The following is a 23404-nucleotide window of genomic DNA, read 5'->3' as shown; positions in this document are numbered from 1 at the left end:
AAGAGAAAAAAGAAAGAAGAAGAAAGAAAGAAGAAGAGAAAAGAAGAGAAGAAGAAAAGAAAGAAGAAGAAAAAGAAGAAGAAGAAAAAAGAAGAGAAGAAGAAAAAGAAGAAGAAGAAGAAAAGAAGAAGAAGAGAAAAGAAGAAGAAAGAAAAAGAAGAAGAAGAAGAAAGAAGAAGAAGAAAAGAAGAAGAAAGAAGAAAAAGAGAAAGAAAGAAAAAGAAGAAGAAGAAAAGAAGAAGAAGAAAAAGAAGAAAAGAAGAAAAAGAAGAAGAAGAAGAAAAAGAAGAAGAAGAAAGAAGAAGAAGAAGAAAAGAAAGAAGAAAGAAGAAGAAGAAGAAGAAGAAGAGAAGAAGAAGAAGAAGAAGAGAGAAGAAGAAGAAGAAGAAGAAGAAGAAGAAAGAAGAAGAAGAAGAAGAAGAAGAAGAAGAAGAAAGAAGAAGAAGAAGAAGAAGAAGAAGAAGAAGAAGAAGAAGAGAAGAAGAAGAAAGAAGAAGAAGAAGAAGAAGAAGAAGAAAGAAGAAGAGAAGAAGAAGAAGAAGAAGAAGAGAGAAGAAGAAGAAGAAGAAGAAGAAGAAGAAGAAGAAGAAGAAGAAGAAGAAGAAGAAGAAGAAGAGAGAAGAAGAAGAAGAAGAAGAAAAGAAGAAGAAGAAAGAAAGAAGAAGAAGAAGAAGAGAAGAAGAAGAAGAAGAAGAAGAAGAAGAAAGAAGAAGAAGAAGAAGAAGAAGAAGAAGAAGAAGAAGAGAAGAAGAGAAGAAGAAGAAGAAGAAGAAGAAGAAGAAGAAGAAGAGAGAAGAAGAGAAGAAGAAGAAGAAGAAGAAGAAGAAGAAGAAGAGAAGAAGAAGAAGAAGAAGAAGAAGAAGAAGAAGAAGAAGAAGAAGAAGAAGAAGAAGAAGAAGAAGAAGAAGAAGAAGAAGAAACATAGATAAAAATAATATATATATGGACAAAAAGAAAAAGACGACAGAAATAAATTGGAATAAAATATTGTAACAAGAATGTGACCAAACAAAAGATAAAAAAAAAAACAAAAAAGAAAAACCCAAAATCAATTTAGGAGGAACATGGACGTGTTTAGAAAGAGGAGGAGGAAAAGGGGGAGACGTGGTTGGGGATGGGGGTTGGGGAGGCAGAACCTGAGAAAGCGGTGGATAGAGCGCGCTATACTCACTGAGTGCCACTTGCCATCCAATAGGGCATTGTCATTTTTACGTCTGTAATACACTATGTACTTGATTCCCTTCTTCGTACCCCACTTGCTTTTAGGAAGGGGCTGGATTGGATAGGAGAATAATGATAAAAGTAATGAGAATGATGATGATGAGAATAATGATGATGATGATGATGATCATGAAGATGATGATGAAGATGATGATGATATTGAAGATGATGATGATGACTCAGTCTTACACAAATTTAAAGCAATGTTCAGCTTAATGATTGGCCAGATTAGTGCTCGTAACCTTGGAAAATTGTGGTCTCGGTGATATTTCCTCAGGTAGGGCAATTTACACTTACTAACCCACTCGTCTCTGGTGTGAATGCGTGCCCGGCAGTGACGGGTCTTGTAAGAACGTTAGCACAAAGAAAACACATTACAAATCGATAGTGTATGAACTGGAAATATGGCTCTATTCGACTTACTGGGAGAATAGATGAAACATTGTGAAGCGCATTGAGCATGGTTGATCCATTGAAATGAGCTACTCAATGTTTATTTTTTTTCTTATTTATCTTTATCATTGACAGGGGAAGGAAGAGAGCAAGGGATAAGGGAGTAGGAAGTATGAAGGAGGAGGAGGAGGGAATTGTAAATAATAAAATTAAAAATAAAGTTTATTTGTATATAGCGCCCAACTCCGTTGATAAAACAGCTCTAGGAGCACAAAATTATAAAACATCATTATAAATGTTTTTGTACACAGACCTATTTATACACGCGCGCGCACACATACCCTCACAACGACACGCATACACACACACACACACAACACACACACACACACACACATATAGACCTAAACGTGCATATGTATACACAAACGAGAAATAGCTGTTAACATGAATTACTTGACTTGAGCTTTTTTTATATAGCGCAATATCCACTTAACGTGCTCAAAGCGCTTTACAAGGGGTCCTTGACCAACAGCAACACGTAACATGTAGAACGAGACATGGCGCCTGTTAGGCGATAATACTATTTTGTTCGGACAGAGACATTGCTGTTAACGACCAGGTACTCATTTTACACCTGAGTACCGTGATAGAATGTGAGTAAAGAGCCTTTTCCTGGGACTCAACTATGCGCCGAGCGCGAGGCTCGAACCCAGGACCTTCCGATCCGAAAGCGAGTGTCATACCACAAGACCACATAGCCGCAATTATTGAATAACAATCATATCAGGACATTTAACAATAATGGCAGATGAAGGGAGATTATAATATGTCATGAGAATTCTGATGTAACAAATCTTACAAAAACTAGGATAATAGTAGGAAAGGACAGCAATGTGAAATTATATAGAAGATTATTTCATTGCAAGGTTTTGAACCTACATCCCATGTGATTTTCAAAGTTTGTTCCTCTCCGTCTCCACCTCCGATATTAGTGGGTGCAAAAACAGGTGCTGCATCGTCCATTTTGTAATAGGCTGAGGGAAGGAAAAAATTTATATTATAGTATTATTCTACCCCTACCCATAAATAGTAAAAAAAATTATTAAAAATTGAGCTTTTATATAACGCAATATCCACTAAACGTGCCCAAAGCGCTTTACAAGGGGTCCCTGTCCAACAGCAACATTTAACATGTAGGACGGGACATGACGCCTGTTAGGCGATATTACAATTTTTTTCGGACAGAGACAACGCTGTTAACGGCCAGGTACTCATTTTACCACTGAGTACGGTGAGGAAATGTGAATACAAAACCTTCTCCAAGGACTCAACTATGCGCCGAGCAAGACTTGAACCCAGAACCTTCCGATCCGAAAGCGAGTGTCATACCACTAGACCACATAGCTGCACATAACAAATAGTGAGGCGTATTGACATTAAGTTTACAATAATAATTTTTGACTTTAGATTATCAGGCTTTTAATTTCACTAGAATTACATTCTAAAATAAAGAAGCATTTAAATATTGATGAAAATGCTTTTTATTCAGATACGACGAAATCAGAATTGATTGAGGGTTAGAATAAAATATTTCTTACTCTATGCCTTTTGAAAATTGTTATTTAAATAAATAAAATAAATAAAATTCCCTTTATTCATCCCATACGGAAAATATTCTCTAGGGTCTATTCCAAGGGGAGAATGGAATAACCCAGGCGTCAGCCGCAGTGCAGCGCCGCACATTGAGCTAGGGAGAGGTGACTTGCTCACTTGATCTTCACGGCAGATGGATCGTACCAAGACGCAAAAGTATGTTTAAATCTTTAAAGCTGGGTGGGGTTCCAGACTTCCAATAATGGGAAGGGAGACACGTACTGTGTCTTCTATCCCCTTATATCTGTTTTCCAAGATGCTTTCTGCCTTTGACTTGGAATAATATTACTTCGTTTTGTCCTGGCCCTGGCCGGATACCCTGGCGGGGAGGGAAACAGTCAAATGTATAGTTAAGAGTTTCGGGAGATGATTTTTATTTTCCTTTTTTGTCTTGTAAATCATCTCTCTGTTATGTATTGTATTATATATATTATATATATATATATATATATATATATATATATATATATATATATATATATATATATATATATATATATAAAATTGTAAGTATTTGAGTGTGTTCCTCTTGTGATTTTGTCTGGATGAGACATTTAGGTGATCTTAAACTTTTTGCGTCTTGGTACAATTGATCTGCCGTGAAAATCAAGTGAGTACTTAAACGCATAGCATCACTATGAATCTGAAAAGCAACCCTACTTACCGGATGGAAGGCTAGGCTTGCTGTAGCCTTCGTCCCCACTTGTAGCTCTGACCCGAAAGCTGTATGATGTTCCGGGGGAGAGTCCCTGTCCAACCACTGCTCCACGCCAAGTGTGAAACTGATCTACGTTGATTTTAGACTCTTCCTCTGAAATTGCTAACATTTCAAAAAGGTATTAATAAAAATTAAACGAATAAAATGGAAACATTTTGTAAATCTATACAGAGAATTTGCATGGATTTACCATGCTCAATGGGGTTTGCATTTTTATCATTTATTTCATCAACGGGCTATATAGAACAGTATTAGCATTTCATACAGTACCAATTGCCTATTAGGCGTATTTTTGTACTTATATACTAATACACTTATAATATCCGTCATTGCATAAAGCCATAATATACTCATTCACGCACCAATCGGGTGGGGAATTGTGTTTATATTGCCCAACACTAGGATATACCATCGGTGGCAGAGTTTTTCTTGATTACCGTCACGCTACCAAGCCACTGACCACCGACCTTTACATCGCTTGACACCGATCCGCTGAGCCACGGAGCCAAATAAAATAGGGTACAAAAGTGTAATGTCAAAAACCTGGTTCCAATCGCATTGGAAGTGTAAAAGCACTCTTCCGGAAGACTGGATACATAATTTGTGTAATTGATCTTCTGGTTTCAGAGTGATGTCATCTTATTTCTAGTCTAAATATATACTGGTAGTTAATAAAGTTCATCCATTCTCATCTCTTTTAAATTCCATAATATAAAGATTCTGCCTATACTAAAATAGTTATGTCGCTTTTTTATGATTCAGTATGTATTCAATTCATCTGGTTACAATTCAGTGAGTTTAAAACTGATAAGTCGTCTTTTTCGTCGTTCAGAGAGAGAGCTGCCATTTTTGACATTAATTTATTTCATGAATTAACCCTCTCCTTACCAACTATAGGAAAATCGTCACATTCGTTACGATACAACCAACTTTATTCTTATTCCAATTTCTCTTGTACATCATAAAATTTAAAGAAAATGAACAGTGTATTGTGGAGTATGTTTTGCTAAAAGAAATTATTTATCTCAAGAAATTACTGCTATTGTGTCTGAGTGATAAAAATATTTTTTTGTGTTAGTTGGGTGAGAAGTTCTGGGGAAAATTTAGAAAATCGCTGGTAAGGAAAGAGTTAAGGAGGGAAACACTGAGTGCTTTGAAATTCAGAATTTCCTCAGTGACTTCAATGATCAAAACATAGTTTTAAAGTTTTTTTCCTTATTTATTTACTTGTGTGTGACACAAGCGGTTTATATCTTTGGGGAATGACAGACCAAGAAAAAATAGAGTTAGAGATTGAGAGGAGGAGTTGGAAATGGCTAGGCCGCACCCTGAGAAGGGCTGCAACAAAAATTACCTGGCAGGCTTTTACACTGAACTGGCAGGGAACGAGGAAGGAGGGCGGCTTAGGTATAGCTGGGGGGGGGGGGGGGGAGCATTTATGAAAGACCTAAAAACTGAAGGCTTAACATTGGAGAGAAGATGGCACAAAGCCGGACAAGATGAAGCGGATTCGCTGATTGCCTCTGTTCCGGTCGGAGTAAAGGGCAAAAAAAAAAGTCATTAAGTATAGCGGGTTTTGGATCATGGAAGCCACATCCTCAAGTCTTACATAATAAATCGTGCCACTCAACCTCGTCTTTGGCGTTGAACTCAATCACATAGCTGATAATGGGATGCCTGTGAACTCTGCCCGGTGCCCACCACAGCTCCAAGCTGAGGGGTCCGTTGTGGATGCTTCCCTTGTGGCGATGGACTCCACCAGGCTCCTCCGGTGACCCTTGAAATAAATGGATAAATGATTAAATAACTAATCAATGAGACGATTTATATAGGGTATTTCTACGAATTAATCCTACGCAAAGTATTCCCTGATGTATGATTTATTATCCCAGCAAGCAATATGGACCAGATTTAATATTTCATACAGAACTAGTTGTCTGTTATGGGTATGAGTATGAAGAATTTGTGGTGAATTTATTCAAATTTATAGATTGATTCACATGGTTGATCATATTGATATATCGAAATTTATCACTTTCTCTACGGGATGTTTACGAGAAGAAGAGATACATCTAAATTTACTACACAGATGAAACACTAATGTTAGACAAAAAATATTTAATGTTTCGTACCAATAACTTTAATTTGAAACAAAGAATGCATGTTGCCAGGATAGTTTTAAAACTTTGATCGACCAAAATTTGAATTATCTAAGATTTCAATATGACCAGTAATGATTTTCTACTTATTTTTCAAATGATTTAGTGATGTATTATTGATAAATCACTTTGTATTTTTCATATCAAAGGCATTTAACTGAAACAATCCTAAACCAAGCCGTTAACCATGCTATGTTATTGAGTAAACATCATCTCACAAAGCAAATCGCCATCAAATATAAGTATAACTCACCTTCGACTGTCAGATAGGCTGAAGCCTCCACTGTGCTGGTGACTGTTGACACAATGCAAGTGTACTGGCCCTCGTGTTCGTATTGAGCTGAGATCAGGTACAGGGCACCGGAATCCTTGTCAATGTAGGGCTAGGAGATTGAAAATAATTACACATAATGGCTGGATGCAGATGGTGGTGGTGGTTGTGGTGGTGGTAGTAGTGTTGGTAGAGTTGGTGGTGATAGTGGTGGTGGTGATGGTGGTGGGTGAGGTCGTGGTGATAGTGGTGATGGTGGATGTGGTGGTGGTAGTAGTGTTGGTAGAGTTGGTGGTGATAGTTGTGGTGGTGGTGGTGGTGGTGGGTGAGGTGGTGGTAATGGTGGATGTGGTGATTGTGATGGTGGTAAGTGGTGCGAGTGTTGGTGTGTGTGTGGTGGGTGTATGATATTTATTATATTCCCTTATTTTTTTCCCTCAAAAACACATGACAGCATTAACGTATACAACTATTGTCAAGTGGATGAGGTTAGCTTCAACTCGAATCCCCGCAGTTAAAAGGTTAATAATACACACCATGGAATAAGCGACGTCCGTTTCCAAGTCGATGACGTGGTCAAAGAACTTCCATCGGTACATGACGTCACCGGATGTTTTGTCATATGAAGCCTTGCAGCGCAAAGACGTTGACCCGTTGATTGGAACATAGTCCGATTCTGGAGACTCCAGAAAGTTTGTTGTCTCTGAGATGGAGAAGTGGTATGTAAAGGAATTAATAGCTGGATAGGCTAGTAGGTGTGTTAATAGACAGATAGATAGATAGATAGATAGATAGATAGATAGATAGATAGATAGAGAGATAGATAGATAGATAGATAGATAGATAGATAGATAGATAGATAGATAGATAGATAGAAAGATAGATAGATAGATAGATAGATGAATGGATGGATAGATAGATGGATAGATTGATTGATTGATTGACAGATAGATGAATGGATGGATGGATAGAAAGTTAGTTAGCAAGCGAGCTAGCTTGCTAGATAGATAGATAGATAGATAGATAGATAGATAGATAGATAGATAGATAGATAGATAATAGATAGATAGATAGATAGATAGATAGATAGATAGATAGATAGATAGATGTAGAGATGTGTAGATAGATAGATGAATACATTTGGATAGATCTTTAGTGCATGAAGGAAGCATATATATATATATATATATATATATATATATATATATATATATATATAAACATTTGAAATATAATTAAGATAGTTTGACTTCTACAACGTTGTTATCGATGAGAGCAACGCTCGATAACAACGTTGTAGAAGTCAAACTATCTTAATTATATTTCAAATGTTTATAAATAGCTCCTTTTATACTAAAGTTGAGCACTATTATTTCATGGTTTTTGTTTTATAATTCATATATATATATATATATATATATATATATATATATATATATATATATATATACATTAATAAAAAAAATAAATGTATTAATGAGTACATACATACATGAATGCATAGATTTAGAACAAATTAATATATGCCGTTTTAGCACAACGACCATGTGTACATGACGTAATTGGACGTGTTGTCATAAGATGCCTGTTAGCATAAAGACGTATCTCAATGAGTGGAACAAAGTCATTCTCTGTAAAAATATATAGTTTTCCTTGTCTCTGGTTCATTATATGTTGGAGAATTCGTATGTAAATAAATAAATAAATAGCCTAACAGGCGTCATGTCTAGTTCTACATGTTACGTGTTGCTGTTGATCAGGGACCCTTTGTAAAGCGCTCTGAGCACATTTTAGTGAATATTGTGCTATATAAAAGCTCTAGTTTTTTTTTTCTTTTTTTTTAAACCGCACAAAATAAATGGACAAAATTAATGCATTGAATGCCTTGTGAGGGCATTTAGACCAACTCGATCTCTGCGATCCGCCAGTTCTTTGCTAATTGTGAAAAACATCCAAAGAACAAAGTTTGCTGAGCGTGGTTTTGCATTTTCGGCTGCAATCATATGGAATTCTTTACCACCTAAAACCCGACAATCTGAAAGTTTACCAGTCTTCAAACGGCATTTAAAAACACCATCTTTTTCATTCTGCTTTTCGTGATTCTATGTGAACTTCGAAAAAGATGTTTGAGTGTGACTGTTGTGGTGATTTTGGAGTCGAATGAATGAACTTGTGTGATGCCAAAAAGAAACTATTGTAAAGCACCTCTGAGTACTATTTGTGGATACCGGCGCTGTGTCAAATAATAATAATAATAATAATAATAATAATGATAATGATAATAATAATATAATAATAATAATAATAATAATAATAATAATAATAATAATAATAATAATAATAATAATAATAATAATAATAATAATAATAATAAGAGAGAGATACCTGTGACAAGTAATTTGGCTGAAGATTCCGCAGATCCCAAATCATTCTCGGCTTGACAGATGAAGACACCGCTATCTCCCACAGACAGGTCTTTCATTTCTGTAGACAAGAGGCAAGAAAAATCATGTCAATTTATTATTAAGTTTTATTTCGGTTAGACAGATAGCGCAGTGGTACTATACACATTTTTAAAAGACGTTGGGCTAGGCTGCGTTTTATAATGATGATGACGATGGTGTTGATGATGATGATGATGATGATGATGATGATGATGATGATGATGATGATGATGAAGATAATGATGATAGAATTTCAAGGTAGACAAAAATATATACTTACTTTGCCCATAACCTGTTTTTCATTTAAAAACAAAAAAAAAAAAAAAAAAAAAAACGTCTAACTAGATTTTGAGTTACATATTTCCGATTTAGCTGTATTTGTTATTGGCTGTAACAGGGTTTTGGGCCCAAAACGCTCCATGTTTGGAATTTCACTTAGGTCTTGTTGAAAAATAAATTGGAGCAAAATAGCAGTAATTGATCAAAAATAATAATAATACTCTTATCATACCCAGTGCACCATTGGGATGGACGAGATAGCCCCCTGGGAGGCTCCCTCCCTCTTTTGACCACGTGATCGATGGCCTAGGGGCTGCTTCAGGCAAACAATCAATAGTAATGGAACCACCTTGAGATGCCCGTAGTGAGGAAACAACTGGTCTCCTGGCAAACGTAGGCTTGAATGCTGATGTGGAAGGTGGAGAAAAATGAAAGTTATTATTATTGTTATTATTATTATTATTATTATTATTATTATTATTATTATTATTATTATTATTATTATTATTATTATTACCACTACTACTACTACTACTACTACTACGACTACTATTACCACTATTACTATCGTTCTTCTTCTTCTTCTTCTTCTTCTTATTATTATTATTATTATTATTATTATTAATAATATTACTTTTACTAGTAGTAGTAGTAGTAGTAGTAGTAGTAGTAGTAGTAGTAGTAGTAGTAGTAGTAGTAGTAGTAGTAGTAGTAGTAGTAGTAGTAGTAGTATTGTTGTTATTATTGTTACCATAAATACTGTTAATATTCTCATCATTATTATTATTACCATTATCATTAATATCATTATTATCACTACCTTCATCATCGACATCAACATTATCTTCATCTTTTTCATTCAGTCACCACAATAATGTTAGTGACTAGTGCTGTGTTTTGTTGAATGCTCTTGTCACTGTTTTAAATAAATCTATTGGTGGCGATACTACTTCCAGGCTGTAAATTAGTTATACTATGTATGTAATCATCAAACACGGCTACGTGGTCTTGTGGTAAGACACTCGCTTTCGGATCGGAAGGTTCTGAAATCGAGTCTCCGAAGGCGCATAGTTGAGTCATTGGAAAAGGCACTGGCCGCTACCAGCGTTGTTTCTGTCTGAAAAAAAGGTGTAATATCGCCTAACAGGCGTCATGTCTTGTTCTGAATGTTACGTGTTGCTGTTAGTCAGGGACCCTTTGTAAAGCGCTTTGGGCATGTATAGTGGATATTGCGCTATATAAAAGCTTGATATTTTCTTTCGTATTTTTTTAATATTGATTTCATCACCACGAAAACCATGTTTATTGTTTCTTGCATTGAGTATGTGAGAGAAGTGTTTTCCTGTGAAGATTAAAGTAATATTATTACTATACGCCTCATTCATCTTTGTCTCTATTGAAATACAGGTCAGATAAGAACGTAATATCTGAATATTTGCGCACATTTTATTGGTGTGAAATAAGGTGTAAAAGACAGTTGATTGGCGATTAGAAATAATCATTTCGTGTGGTATTCATACACATCTAACGTTATTGCTTTTGGGTCAAATTAAATTGTCATTTAAGCAGATGGAGAAAGATGCAAATTATGGTGAATTGAAGCATTAATACCATACCATTTTGGTCACAAAATATCTAATAATCTTACTTGGAGGGGTGGAAGCTAGCTCGCTGTGTTATTGGGCACGATAAAAATAAATCGTTTAAGAAATACAAAGAGATGAAAGAATCGTATATTATAACAATGTTAAATCAAGCCAATGAAAGCGTTCGGTTTTCATAATGTGTGCAACTTGGTGCACGCACTTCTGCTTTTCCCAGATGTAAATTCTCAAATTCTTATTTTTACACCGATTTGCCATCGTCTTTAAAGATTTGCCCTTAATAATTAAATAATAATGTGAAGTTGATTGTAAGCTTCAATTAAATTACAAACAATGGATCAAATAAACGTTTCTGGTTTCCCCTTTATTAACAAAACAGGATAAATGAAACACTACAGATGAATGAGATAATGCGGTAGTGGCGTTGTTTAGAATTACCACTGTGGTCAAAATATAATTATGTGTAATTTGGCAAACCGGGGAAGTGCGCGATAAAAAAAATATTGAACTGCTATGAGGATTTTACAAAGGGAGCATCGGAACATGTTTTCTATAAATCTATAGTAAAATCGGGATTGCCTCCAAAACAAAAGGGATGTTTTAAAAATAAATAAATCCCATACTCACCAACAGCTATTAACTGGGCACTGCTTCTTCTGGTACCGAGGGAATTCTTGGCTTCACATTCGTAGACCCCATTGTGTTTTTCTGAGACGGACTTGAAGAATAAGTGCCTGCCTCGAACCTGAGAATATTGGAGGGTTCAAAAACATGTATTTTTTCGCGACCAAAATGTTTTTGTTTTAAAAACTATAAAACAAACATTTTGAAAAATGTTTATCTTGAAATTTAAAAAAATAAATAAACAAACAAACATTGCCCACAACGCCAATTGGGTTTTATGTTGGGGTGATGAAATTACCAAATGAAGGGAATCTAAGTATATAATCAGGACACGAAACAATGTCAAATTCAGAAAAACGGGTGGTCGATTGTTGCATCTTAAATGTAGAACAAATATAAATATGCCAACTCATTTTTACTGTCTTCGATCAGGAATTTTTACCCCATTATTTTCAAGCCATCTGTGACTGTAGTTTTAGTGTGCAATAATAAATATATTGACCTACAACATGACGTATTCATTTTTAATCACCTACACAAAAACAAAAACAAACAAAAAATGACTTTATTTGTGTCGACATAGATCAGACATTTATTTACCCCACTATTTTCTAGTCATCTACCCAAATGTAAGGCATTATTAACATACAATAAATTGTATCCGTCTACTCAAACTTCATTCTTTATTTTAGTAACAGTACTGCAAAGTTTTACAACAAAATTAAATATATATATCCATCTAAAATGTATTCACTGCCCATCACAAATGTACATAATGTCATCTTTATTTAAGAGCATTATCATTGATCTAATTAATTATTCCGAATTATTTATTTATTTATGTATTATTTACTTATCTATCAAATAATTCACGTATGTCCTTATCTAGTTATCTCTCATCGCTTTAATTATGTAACATATGTGATACTTTCTGAACGGAACAAGAAAGTATTCTTCTTCTTTTTTTTCTTCTACTACTACTACTATTACTTTTACTATTACTTCTACTGTTACTTTTACTATTTCTTCTACTACTACTTCTACTACTTCTACTACTACATCTACTATTACTTCTACTACTACTACTACTACTACTACTACTACTACTACTACTACTTCTTCTTCTTCTTCTTCTTCTTCTTCTTTTTCTTCTTCTTCTTCTTCTAAATGAGATGCATGGATATGTGGTATTTATTATGCAACCCTGCAAAATGCGGGATAAGCTGAAAGAAGAAGAAAGTTACAGAGAGCATTTAACGGTTTCTAAAGCCTATTTATTAGATATCAAATTAAATGAAACGATAATCTCAGCTTCCTATGGTTTAAACATACAGTGATATCATTCTCTTTATCGTTTGCTGTCAATTGTTTTCCATCCTTGTACCAGGTATATGTGGGGATGGGGATACCTTCAGCGTGACAAGACCAACTGTAGGGGCTGCCCTCGTCCAGAAACTTGTTCTGTAGCGGTATCGGGAATCTTGGAACTCCTGGAGAAATAAAGAAAAACTAATTGTGGGAGAGGCTGCCTGTAGCATAGGGTCGTACAAATACTAAAGAAAAGGGGAAAATGCAACGGCTTCGAATGCAAACAATACAAATAACGGACAATTTCGGTGTAAACGCTTCCTCAAAAATGACATTTTCGTGCTATTATTACTTTAAAAAGAACATTTTCGTGCAAACTGTACCTCAATAAAAAACAAATAAAAAAAAACAAAAACAAAGACTTATTTTATGGAAATGGCCTACATGACTTATTTTATGGAAAAGGCCTACATGACTCATTTTATGTAAATGGCCTACATGACTCATTTTATGGAAATGGCCTACATGACTCATTTTATGGAAATGGCCTATATGACTCATTTTATGGAAATGGCCTACATGACTCATTTTATGAATGTAAATGGTCTACATGAGAGAGAGAGAGTGAGAGAGAGAGAGAGAGAGAGAGAGAGAGAGAGAGAAAAGAGGGGGAGGGGGGGGTCAGAGGGCGGACGCACTGGCCTCTGAGCTATAGAATGTATGAACTTCGCTAATACACTCACAACATTGCCATCCTGAGGTATAACAGACCAACACACAAAACTATGTGGAACCTTGAACGTTTATAGTCTGGATAACACAGTTTAGTGAGAATTACTCATACACGCGGATGGCAAACAGCAGTAACAAAGACTTGTGTGACGTCAACTTCATACTATCTATACCGATATAAGTGTTCGCTCCAACGTTATTTTCAGAATGCAACTTCCTCACAAATAATGATAATGCTAAAGAATCATTTCTAGACCAGCTTACCAGAGAGAATGACTTGTCTAGTTTTGTTACTGGTGGATGTGATCCCTTCCACGATACACATGTAGGATCCAGAGTCTTGGAGAAGAGCCTTCTCAATGATGAGGACCCTGTTCCTGTCCGACGAGTAAGCTTTGGGATTCATGGGGGCGTCTGTGCGTATCCATTGGTACTTAAGAGGAAGTCTGGAGAGAGAGAAATTAATGAGGCTATAACGGGGTCTTGTGGAATGACACTCGCCTTTGGACCGGAAAGTCCTGCGTTCGAGTTCCGACCTGAGCGGTGCATACCCGAGAACTTGAAAAATTATGCTCTTTACTCACTTTCTCTTACCGCGATCAGGTGTAAAATGAGTACCTGGTCGTTATCAGCTATGTGTCAGTAGGAGAAAAATTATGTTATCGCCGACCATGTGTCTTGTCTCGTCCTACATGTTAAGTGTTGACTAAGCACCCCTTGTAATGCGCTTTGAGCATGTTTAGTGGATATATTATTCTTTTTTAAATCATGCCCTTCCGCCATGACATCATAAGATATCGTCGCCTAGGCATTCCACAAAGGATATAGATGAACGGGTATGATCTATATTAACTTTCCATGTGTTCGAGGTCATTGGTCAAATTGCAAAATGTGCTCAAAGTGATGTACATAGTGAAAATGTTCATAGATTTTAAACTATCTAACATTACGATTGGTCTATGTGTTCAGCTTGACACATGGGTATGTTTACAACTTTCATAAACAAAGCAGCTTGTTTAAATTTGTTCAGAAATTTCCAAATGTTGGACAGCAACAAATCACGTGATTGATGACTCGGTTTGACAAAAACATGAATATAGATCGCTCCCATTCTTCAAACAATATGTCTGATGTCAAATGTAAACAGGAATCACCCGTTTTGTCCGAGTGAGAAAATTGGGGGTTAAACATCTTGCCCAGGATTTTTTTAAAAACCTGAAATTCCTGAAACGGGGCTCGAAGCCTGAACCTTCCGGGTCACAGTGCAGTGCCTTAACCACTTGATACGCCGATCGTGAAAATCGAGACTTCAGAGGTTTGATCCGCCGATCGTGAAAATCGCGACTTCAGAAGTGCGCTGTCCGCCGACCATCATTATATTTTAGGCATAAATCTCATCCCGACACAATACCGTCTTGAGACAGTTTGTCACATATTTGAAGATTGCACACATACACACACACACACACACACGTACACACAAACACATATAGATACACACACAATCACAGAAAACGATATTTGTGTCTGTGTGTGTGTGTGTGTGTCGTGTGTGTGTGTTTGTGTTAATGTGTATCAAAAAGTGTCAGGCAAATCAGAGAGAAAAAATAAGAGAAAAAATGATTTCAAAATACCGGCCTGCCTCGACAAGGAATAGAACCCAGTTGAAGCAGGCTGGTGGTTTGGGGCGATTTTTTTTTTCTTGTAACTTTCTTTCTGTTTAGGCTGGCACTGTTTCCTAATACTTGTTTAGATTTTAAAATTTTACCCGTGTGGTTTTCCTTATTTTTGTTACAAACCCCACCCCCCCAAACACACACACACACACACACACAAATATATATATATATATATATATATATATATATATATATATATATATATATATGTGTGTGTGTGTATATATATATATATATATATATATAGATACATACATGCATACATACATACCCTCACAGAAAGAGAAAGAGAGAGAGAGAGAGAGAGAGAGAGAGAGAGAGAGAGGGAGAGAGAGAGAGAGAGAGGGAGGGAGGGAGGGAGAGAGAGAGGGGGGGGGGAGAGTGAGAGTGAGAGCCAGGCGGGAGAAAGAAGGTGAAGATTGGGGGGGGGGGGGGTCGGAAGGGAAATTAACTGACCGTCCATAAGCTAAACACTCCAAAACAAGTTTGTGTCCAATCAATGGAACTGTGGGGAAAACCTGGGGGAATTTGTCTTGAATATCAGGACCGTAAGTATTGGGATCTGGTGGGAAAACATTCATTGGCAAACAACAATAAATAAAAAATAAACATAATACTTACAATAACATAGATTGAGATTAATCTTTTGAGCTATTAACGATCAGAAACGGCCCTGTAATTAAGTCTGTAGGTGTGCGCAAATGAACCTGGATACACGGTGGCCAGGTGGCGATTCCCAGCATCAAAGGACCGTTTATGTTTCTATGTTTTTAAGGGTTTTACGGCGCTTGCAACACATTTAGGTCATATCAGCGCCAGTAAAAAGGATGAAAATGGGATAGTAAAAAGTTCTAGAATTACAATTAAAGCACAAAAGAAAAGGTGAGACAAAGGGGAATTGGTTCAAATAGGGAACAGATGTAGATTCCAAAATCATACCGTTAAAGTACTTAGTTTGAGATCACCTAAAATCTCATCCAGACACAAACACAGGTCCCAACTAAGAGGAATACACTCAAATGTATACAAATCATATAATATAATATGTAAACTAAACGTAATACAATGCATAACAGAGAGATATTTACAAGGAAAAAATATCGTCTCCCAAAACTATAACTATACATTCGACTGTTTCCCAGGGTCAAAACTTAGTCATCTCATTCCAAGACAACGACAGGAAACAATTGGAAAACGATTATGGGGGGATAGAAGACACAGCATGTACCTCCCTGCCCACTATGGGAGGTCAGGATCCCCACCCAGAGCATCAAAGGACCGATCAATATATGCCCTAGCAGATTTTATAACTTCTTCTTCTTCTTCAAATACCAAGTTTGTGCTAGACATCGGTGATCATGGTAAGCCATTCATCTCTCTGATCAGATAACCTCAGAAAACTAATATTACTATTCTCTTTTCTTTTTATAACTATTTCTTTGAATTATGGGTGATGAACTTACAATTAATTTAGAAAAAAGTTTGTAAGTTAGTCGTATATTCTTGTGCAGCTATGTGGTCTTATGGTATGACACTCGCTTTCGGATCGGAAGATCCTTGGTTCGAGCCTCGCTTGGCGCAGAGTTGAGTCCTTGGAAAAGACTCTTTACTCGCATTCTCTCGCTGTACTCAGATGTAAATCGAGTACCTGGACGTCAATAGCTTTGTATCTATCGGAAAATGGTAATGGTAGATGTCCTAAAAGGCGTCATGTCTCGTTCTACATGTTACGTGTTGTTATTGGTCACCGGCCCTTTGTAAAGCGCTTAGAGCATACTAAGTGGATATTGCGCTATGTAAAAGCTCTAATTTTTTATCAATTTGTAAAAAAATAGTTTTAAAATTTTTGATTTGGTAGTAATTCTTTGCTCGTTGGCAAACATCTAACGTTGGCTGTTGGGAAAAATGTGGCCCCCAAACCTATCCTTTAAAGAATGAATGAATAAAATGAGAATTTACTTACTGTCTCCCTGTACTCTCAGAGTGATGGGTAAGGAGTTTCGCGACAAAGCTTGTCCCATCGCTAACTTCTCACCAGCACGGGGAGCAAGATAAATGGCGCAGTAATAGTCTCCTCTGAAATATGGAAAATTGTAGCAGTATTAAGTACTGGTAGATATTGTAGCAGTATTAAGTACTGGTAGATATTGTAGCAGTATTAAGTACTGGTAGATATGGTTTTGCTCAGGAAGTTTAAAATGAAAACGATGCTGTTTGAAGCTCGCAGGAAAAAAATGACGATATATATTGAAATGTAAGCTTCAATTCATTAAACGAAGTCAGATACTGTGGACGTTTTGGGTTTCCCCTTTGTCAACAAAACACGATGAATGGAACACTAAGGACGAATTCGCCTTAACTACCCATTCACACATCTCTCATGAAACCCGAACCATCCACAATATCCGTCTTCGTTTAATAAATTGAAGCTTACATTTTAATACTTATCGTTATGAAATTTAACTATCCTTACTCGCCATTTTTAGAGTTTTCCCCAAAACTTCACACCCACAAAACACATATTTTCTTTCTGAAACAAGTACATTCTATACATAATATTGTTCAGCAAAATAAGCTGTTTAAGCCAGTGTCAAGTTTCTATAGCTATAATAAAAAATTATCTTGATATTTGGTTATATACAAAAGAAATCAGAATGGTAAAATTATTGGTTGCATCGTAACGAATGTGAGGAATATCCAATGGTTGGTAAGGAGAGGGTTAAAAGGCGACTATTCTAAATAAACGCTACGCATATCCATTAACTGTTCCGTTCAATCCTAGTAGATATTCACATAGTTTAACCCTCTCCTTACAAACTGTAGGGAAATCGCATATCGGTTAACTGTTCCGTTCAATCCTAGTAGATATTCACATAGTTTAACCATCTCCTTACAAACTGTAGGGAAATCGCATATCGGTTAACTGTTCCGTTCAATCCTAGTAGATATTCACATAGTTTAACCATCTCCTTACAAACTGTAGGGAAATCGCATATCGGTTAACTGTTCCGTTCAATCCTAGTAGATATTCACATAGTTTAACCATCTCCTTACAAACTGTAGGGAAATCGCATATCGGTTAACTGTTCCGTTCAATCCTAGTAGATATTCACATAGTTTAACCATCTCCTTACAAACTTTAGGGAAATCGCCACATTCCTTACGATACAACCAACATTTTTCTTATTCAAATTTCTTGTATACATCATAAAATTTAAAGAAAATTAATAGTGTGCTGTAGATTATGTTTTTCTAAAGAAATTATGTATCGCAATAGATAGAATGCGCTTGGGCAAGGAGTTCACAACATTGCCATCCGGAAGTATAACGGACCAACACACAAACTCTGTGTAACCATGAACTTTTATCGTCTGGTTAATACAGTTTAGTGAGAACAACTCACAAACGCGGATGGCAAAAACAATAACAAAGGCCTGAGTGACGTCATCTTCGAACTATCTATAATTTTACTGCTATTATGTCTGAGTGATAAAAAGTCTATATTTGTGTTAGTTGGGTGTGAAGTTTTGGGGAAAATGTTGAAAATGGTTGGTAAGGAGAGGGTTAACTTACGCATCGGAGTCCGCCACCTCTGAAATGTACAATTTCCCGTTCCGTGACAAAAACATCTGAGGATTCAAGTCAGGCCGGATAAATTTGAATACACTTCCTTTGAACCAGTTGAACCGAGCATCTGCAAAATAAAATGATTATTTAACTTTTTGGGTTGACAAGTAAACTAAAAAAGAAAAACAACAAAAAATGCACATGTTATTCTAAAGCAAAGTTCTGAAGTCTTACAGTGTTCAATACGCGAAGGGCTATTTTGATTATTCTCAAGTAACACAAAGTACAGGCTATGGTAAATAAATTTTAAGTACGTTTTTGGGCATTAAGTAGATAAGTACAAGCAGGAATGAAGACCATTGTTATATTGTTTTTTTATTTTTATTTTTATTTCTTTTTAACCTCATGAATGGGAGTCGCCCAATGTTTGTCGTAACTTTGCCAGTTTATATTTATCTCTATCTTTTAAACACTACAATAAACAGGTATAGGGATATTGGCCTAAATTTTTTTTTTTTAATTTTAAAAATGAGTAAATAATTGGAAAGAAGACTTGTTGGAAGTGCCCAGCCAAAGACCCACATAAAGAGGAAGTAGGTATGGGTGACCCATGCACTTTAAAAAAAAAAACAACCTTACTGCAACATCGCAAGACATGATCTCGTATGAAATCCCCACGAATTAAGTAGACCAGAGAGACAAAAGAAATAGACGACGATGGAGGAAACAAAGAGGGTTGGATACACATGGAAGAAGGGGGAGAAGACAGTCAAAGGAAGAGTCAAAGGGCTAAGCATCATTCATGACATATGCTTCTACTGGGGTGGCTCACGTCATGCAAGTCCGGCCATTTGGGAGGAAATTTGAATGAAGACTTCTTGAAGATTCTTTTATGTAAAATATTCTTATCTTTTTTAAAAATCAATGATTGAGATTTGAAATAAAAGTTTTGTGAGCAGAATGAAATGGATGTCATAAACCGTGTCAAAGTTGTATTCTGTAGTGGTTAACTAGATGCTAAACATTGGTCTTAAGATCTAAATTTTGACAAATTATTTGAATTGAAATACGCCATGGGTAAGGATGAATGTGGATTATGAAACTACTGAAGTTTAATGCGTTATATTTATAAAATGTTTTCTTTTTATATTTAATGTTCCGAATCTCGTACTAAACAACATAATACGGGATAAAAACTGTGCTAAGATTACACATAGTTATGTGTGTTTGCATGTTATGTCCATCTGGCGGACGTTATGAGTTTTTTTTATAAACGCATAGCATCAATTAGAAACCTTTTGCCACTCCTGAAGTTTTTTGCCTCTGTATTTCAGTCTCGGCCTACAGTATGTACCCCCCCCCCCCCCGATTCATTAACTCTCTCTCTCTCTCTCTCTCTCTCTCTCTCTCTCTCTCTCTCTCTCTCTCTCTCTCTCTCCTTGCCAGCCATTTCCAGAATTTTCCCCCAAAACTTCTCACCCAAATATATTTTTATCACTCACACATAATAGCAGTAAGTTCTTGAGAAAAATAATTTCTTTTAGCAGATTATGCTCTACAACACACTGTTCATTTTCTTTAAATTTATGACGTACAAGAATTCGAGAATGAAAAATGTTGGTTGTATCGTAAAGAATGTGACGATTTTCCTATAGTTGGTAAGGAGAGGGTTAAATTGAATACGACTTACCCGGTTTGTAGGTAGGAGGCTGGCAATCAATCTCTACCCCCATGTACAACTTGGCCGTGTAGTGTGCATTCGGCACATTGGGAAATTCGTCCAACTCTGAATTATACATACGGTTATTAGTTTGAATAAGAAAATAAATAGATAGACAAATAGATAAATAGAAAAATAAATTAAAATTAAAATTTTATTTCAAAAAAGTGAAAAATACATAAGATTAAATTGTATTTACGTAGATAAAAAATATAAATAGATACATAGAATAGTATACAGATTGATGGGGAACTGTTTGATTAGTTACGTAATTAACTTGTAAATCATAAAGAAATTATAGATAGGTGGATAGCTAGATAGAAAGATGAATAGACAGATAGATAGATAGATAGATAGATAGATAGATAGATAGATAGATAGATACATACATAGATAGATACATACATAGATAGATAGATAGATAGATAGATAGATAGATAGATAGATAGATAGATAGATAGATAGATAGATAGATAGATAGATAGATAGATAGACATATAGATAGATATGTGTAAATTCAAATATTTATAAACAGTATAGATAGGTAGATAGATAGGTAGGTAGATATATAGATAGATGGAAAGATAGATAGATAAATGGATAGAAAGATAGATAGCTATACAAATAGATAAATAGATAGCTATACAGATAGATAAATAGATAGACAATTTATTTAAATGGATTAACGCTGTGTGCCGACTCACTTCCATATGACAACCTTATAGGGTTGGATATTACGGTACCGTGTTTGTTGCTGGCCTCACAGAAATATTCTCCGACATCTCTATCAACAACAGGCTGTAATCAAAATTTGAAGAAAACAAAAATTATTATATATTCGTTTAAAACTCTCTCGAGTTCATATTAATGGAAAATTGAACAAATTTGTTCGATTTTCAATGAGGGTGAACTCGAGAGTTACAAATTAAATACTGTACTCTGGAAAGACACGTAATTAAAAATTTGGCCTGAATAATCGTCCCTCAGATATCGATCGTGTTAAATGACCCCTATATTGGCAGAGACTCTCCAACCTGGGACCTCGCGACGGAAATGCAAGGGGAATACAACGTCATTAACAAAGGATTTTTTTTCTAAAGACATGATAAAAAAACTGACTAAAAAACAAAACAAATATAAACATTTATATTAGAACATTTCCATTTTATGCAGTGTCAGTCGCCTGTTAGGCGCCCTTTATATACCGACACTAGATTAATATCAGTCACTGCCTATAACCATCATCCATTTACATTTGAGTCGGGTGGGGTAATGGTGAGAAGAGTCTTTCCCAAAAAACACAATGGCGGGACCACAATTTTCCACGATCACTGTCACAAATCCTGCAACTGAACACACTTAACATAATTCGTGACAGTTTTGGCCTGATGACTCGTTCTTTAATCGATCAAAATGGCCCTCATCTGGTCAAAAATGATAAAACCTGGGACGACTAGTCACATAAATAATGATACTCACGCTTTGGATGTACAACCTGCCATTTGTAATCGTGTATTCCTTGTCTCCCTTTAACTCGACAGCTTTCCTGTAGAAAATACGTTATAAATGATGTTTCGAATTAAGTGAAAACAATATAATAAGATTGTCTCACATAATATCGTTCTATCTCTGAAACGGTTCCAGCAATGATGAGCTCAAAAATAAGTAAAGTGGCGGACAACAGTTTAGATGAGAGGATAGGATGATGATGATGATGATGACGATGATGATGATGACGACGACAACACCCGGGTTATCCCAGGCGTCAATCTCAGTGTAGCGCCGCAAACTGAGCTAGGGCGAGGTGACTTGCTCAAGGCCACACATGGCAGTGGGTGTCCGAACTCGGTACCTTTCGGATACGAAGCAATGTCGTACCGCTGCTAAGTCTCTGTTTTTAATGTTTTTGTTTTTAAGGGTTTACGGCACTTTCAACACATTTAAGTCATATCAGCGCCAGTAAAAAGGAAGAAAATTGGATAATGAAAAGATTTTAGATGAACAATTAAAAGGACTTGAGGGAAAAGTAAGACAAAAGGGAGTGGTTCAAATAGGGAACAGATGTAGATTCCAAAAGCACACCATCAATGTACTTAGTTTGATATCACCTAAATGTCTCATCCAGACACCAGCACAAGATCCTACTAAGAGGAACACACTCAAATAAGTACATTATACATTCAAAATAATAAATATAACAGTACATATAAGAGAGATGATTTACAAAGAAAAAATATCATCTCCCAAGACAATAATTATGCATTTGATTGTTTCCCTCCCAGCCAATAACCACGGCTAAGGCCAGGCAAAACCAAGTAATCTCATTCCAAGACAAAGACAGAAAGAAAATTGGAAAACAGATATAAGGGTATAGTAGACACATTAAGTGCCATCTTGCCCACTATAGGAGGCCAGGAACCCCGCCCAGTGCTGTCTCTCTATCACCGTTTTGAGGTGATTGATTACATGAATTGTGAGACATCGTCTTAATACGGTAATATTTCCGGATAAACCAGATGCTAAAAAGCCAAAATAATGCTAAACTGGTCCAAAAACGGGGGATGAGTGGTATTGGTACCCTGAAATATATTCATTCTCATCATCATAACATATATATGACCAAAGTCTGATATTTCTGACTATAAATTTAATGCCCAGCATCTTAATCCTCCTGACATAATGCAATTTTTGAGGCGAGGGGTCACATTTATTTATGGAAACATACCCTCCAACGGTTTTCCTAAACCATTTGTACGTGGGATGGGGATTTCCTTCGGCGTAACATTCGATGTCCACGGGCGTCATGACGGTTCTGCTCTTCTTGAAAAAGACGATATCCCCGGATTGTTCCGTGATGTTTGGTGCCACGGGCCACTCGTTCCTATCCAGTATACCAGTGCCAAAAGCTGAGAAACGAAATCCAACATACATCAATAAGAAACAATAGTGTGATGTCAAAAAAATAAAACGGGTTTCAATGTCAATGGAAGTGTAGAACCAGATTTCCGGAGGACTGGGTACATACTTTG

At 36.0% G+C, this 23404-nt stretch overlaps 1 protein-coding gene across 6 annotated transcripts in view; it reads right to left on the bottom strand.

Annotated features, from left to right (window-relative positions):
- The window catches only part of LOC144957485 (contactin-like), a 49794-nt gene that overhangs the window by 14729 nt on the left and 11661 nt on the right, over positions 1 to 23404 (bottom strand). For all 6 annotated transcript variants that reach the window (XM_078888798.1, XM_078888795.1, XM_078888794.1 and 3 more), the window contains exons 6-23: positions 23101 to 23281; positions 21855 to 21921; positions 21080 to 21173; positions 20346 to 20441; positions 18662 to 18782; positions 17052 to 17164; positions 15545 to 15650; positions 13674 to 13855; positions 12702 to 12859; positions 11373 to 11490; positions 9374 to 9547; positions 8804 to 8902; positions 6955 to 7121; positions 6401 to 6530; positions 5598 to 5765; positions 3935 to 4090; positions 2557 to 2651; positions 1172 to 1273 (exon numbers count right to left, since the gene is read on the bottom strand). In XM_078888798.1, the coding sequence (XP_078744924.1) occupies positions 1172 to 1273; positions 2557 to 2651; positions 3935 to 4090; positions 5598 to 5765; positions 6401 to 6530; positions 6955 to 7121; positions 8804 to 8902; positions 9374 to 9547; positions 11373 to 11490; positions 12702 to 12859; positions 13674 to 13855; positions 15545 to 15650; positions 17052 to 17164; positions 18662 to 18782; positions 20346 to 20441; positions 21080 to 21173; positions 21855 to 21921; positions 23101 to 23281 (2327 nt within the window). The remainder of the gene's footprint in view (positions 1 to 1171; positions 1274 to 2556; positions 2652 to 3934; positions 4091 to 5597; positions 5766 to 6400; positions 6531 to 6954; positions 7122 to 8803; positions 8903 to 9373; positions 9548 to 11372; positions 11491 to 12701; positions 12860 to 13673; positions 13856 to 15544; positions 15651 to 17051; positions 17165 to 18661; positions 18783 to 20345; positions 20442 to 21079; positions 21174 to 21854; positions 21922 to 23100; positions 23282 to 23404) is intronic.

This window comes from Berghia stephanieae, chromosome 12, assembly GCF_034508935.2.
Source record: "Berghia stephanieae isolate SIO BIC M18660-M18661 chromosome 12, UCSD_Bste_1.3, whole genome shotgun sequence".
Lineage (NCBI taxonomy): Eukaryota > Metazoa > Mollusca > Gastropoda > Nudibranchia > Aeolidiidae > Berghia > Berghia stephanieae.
This window is presented reverse-complemented; position numbering and strand designations above follow the sequence as displayed.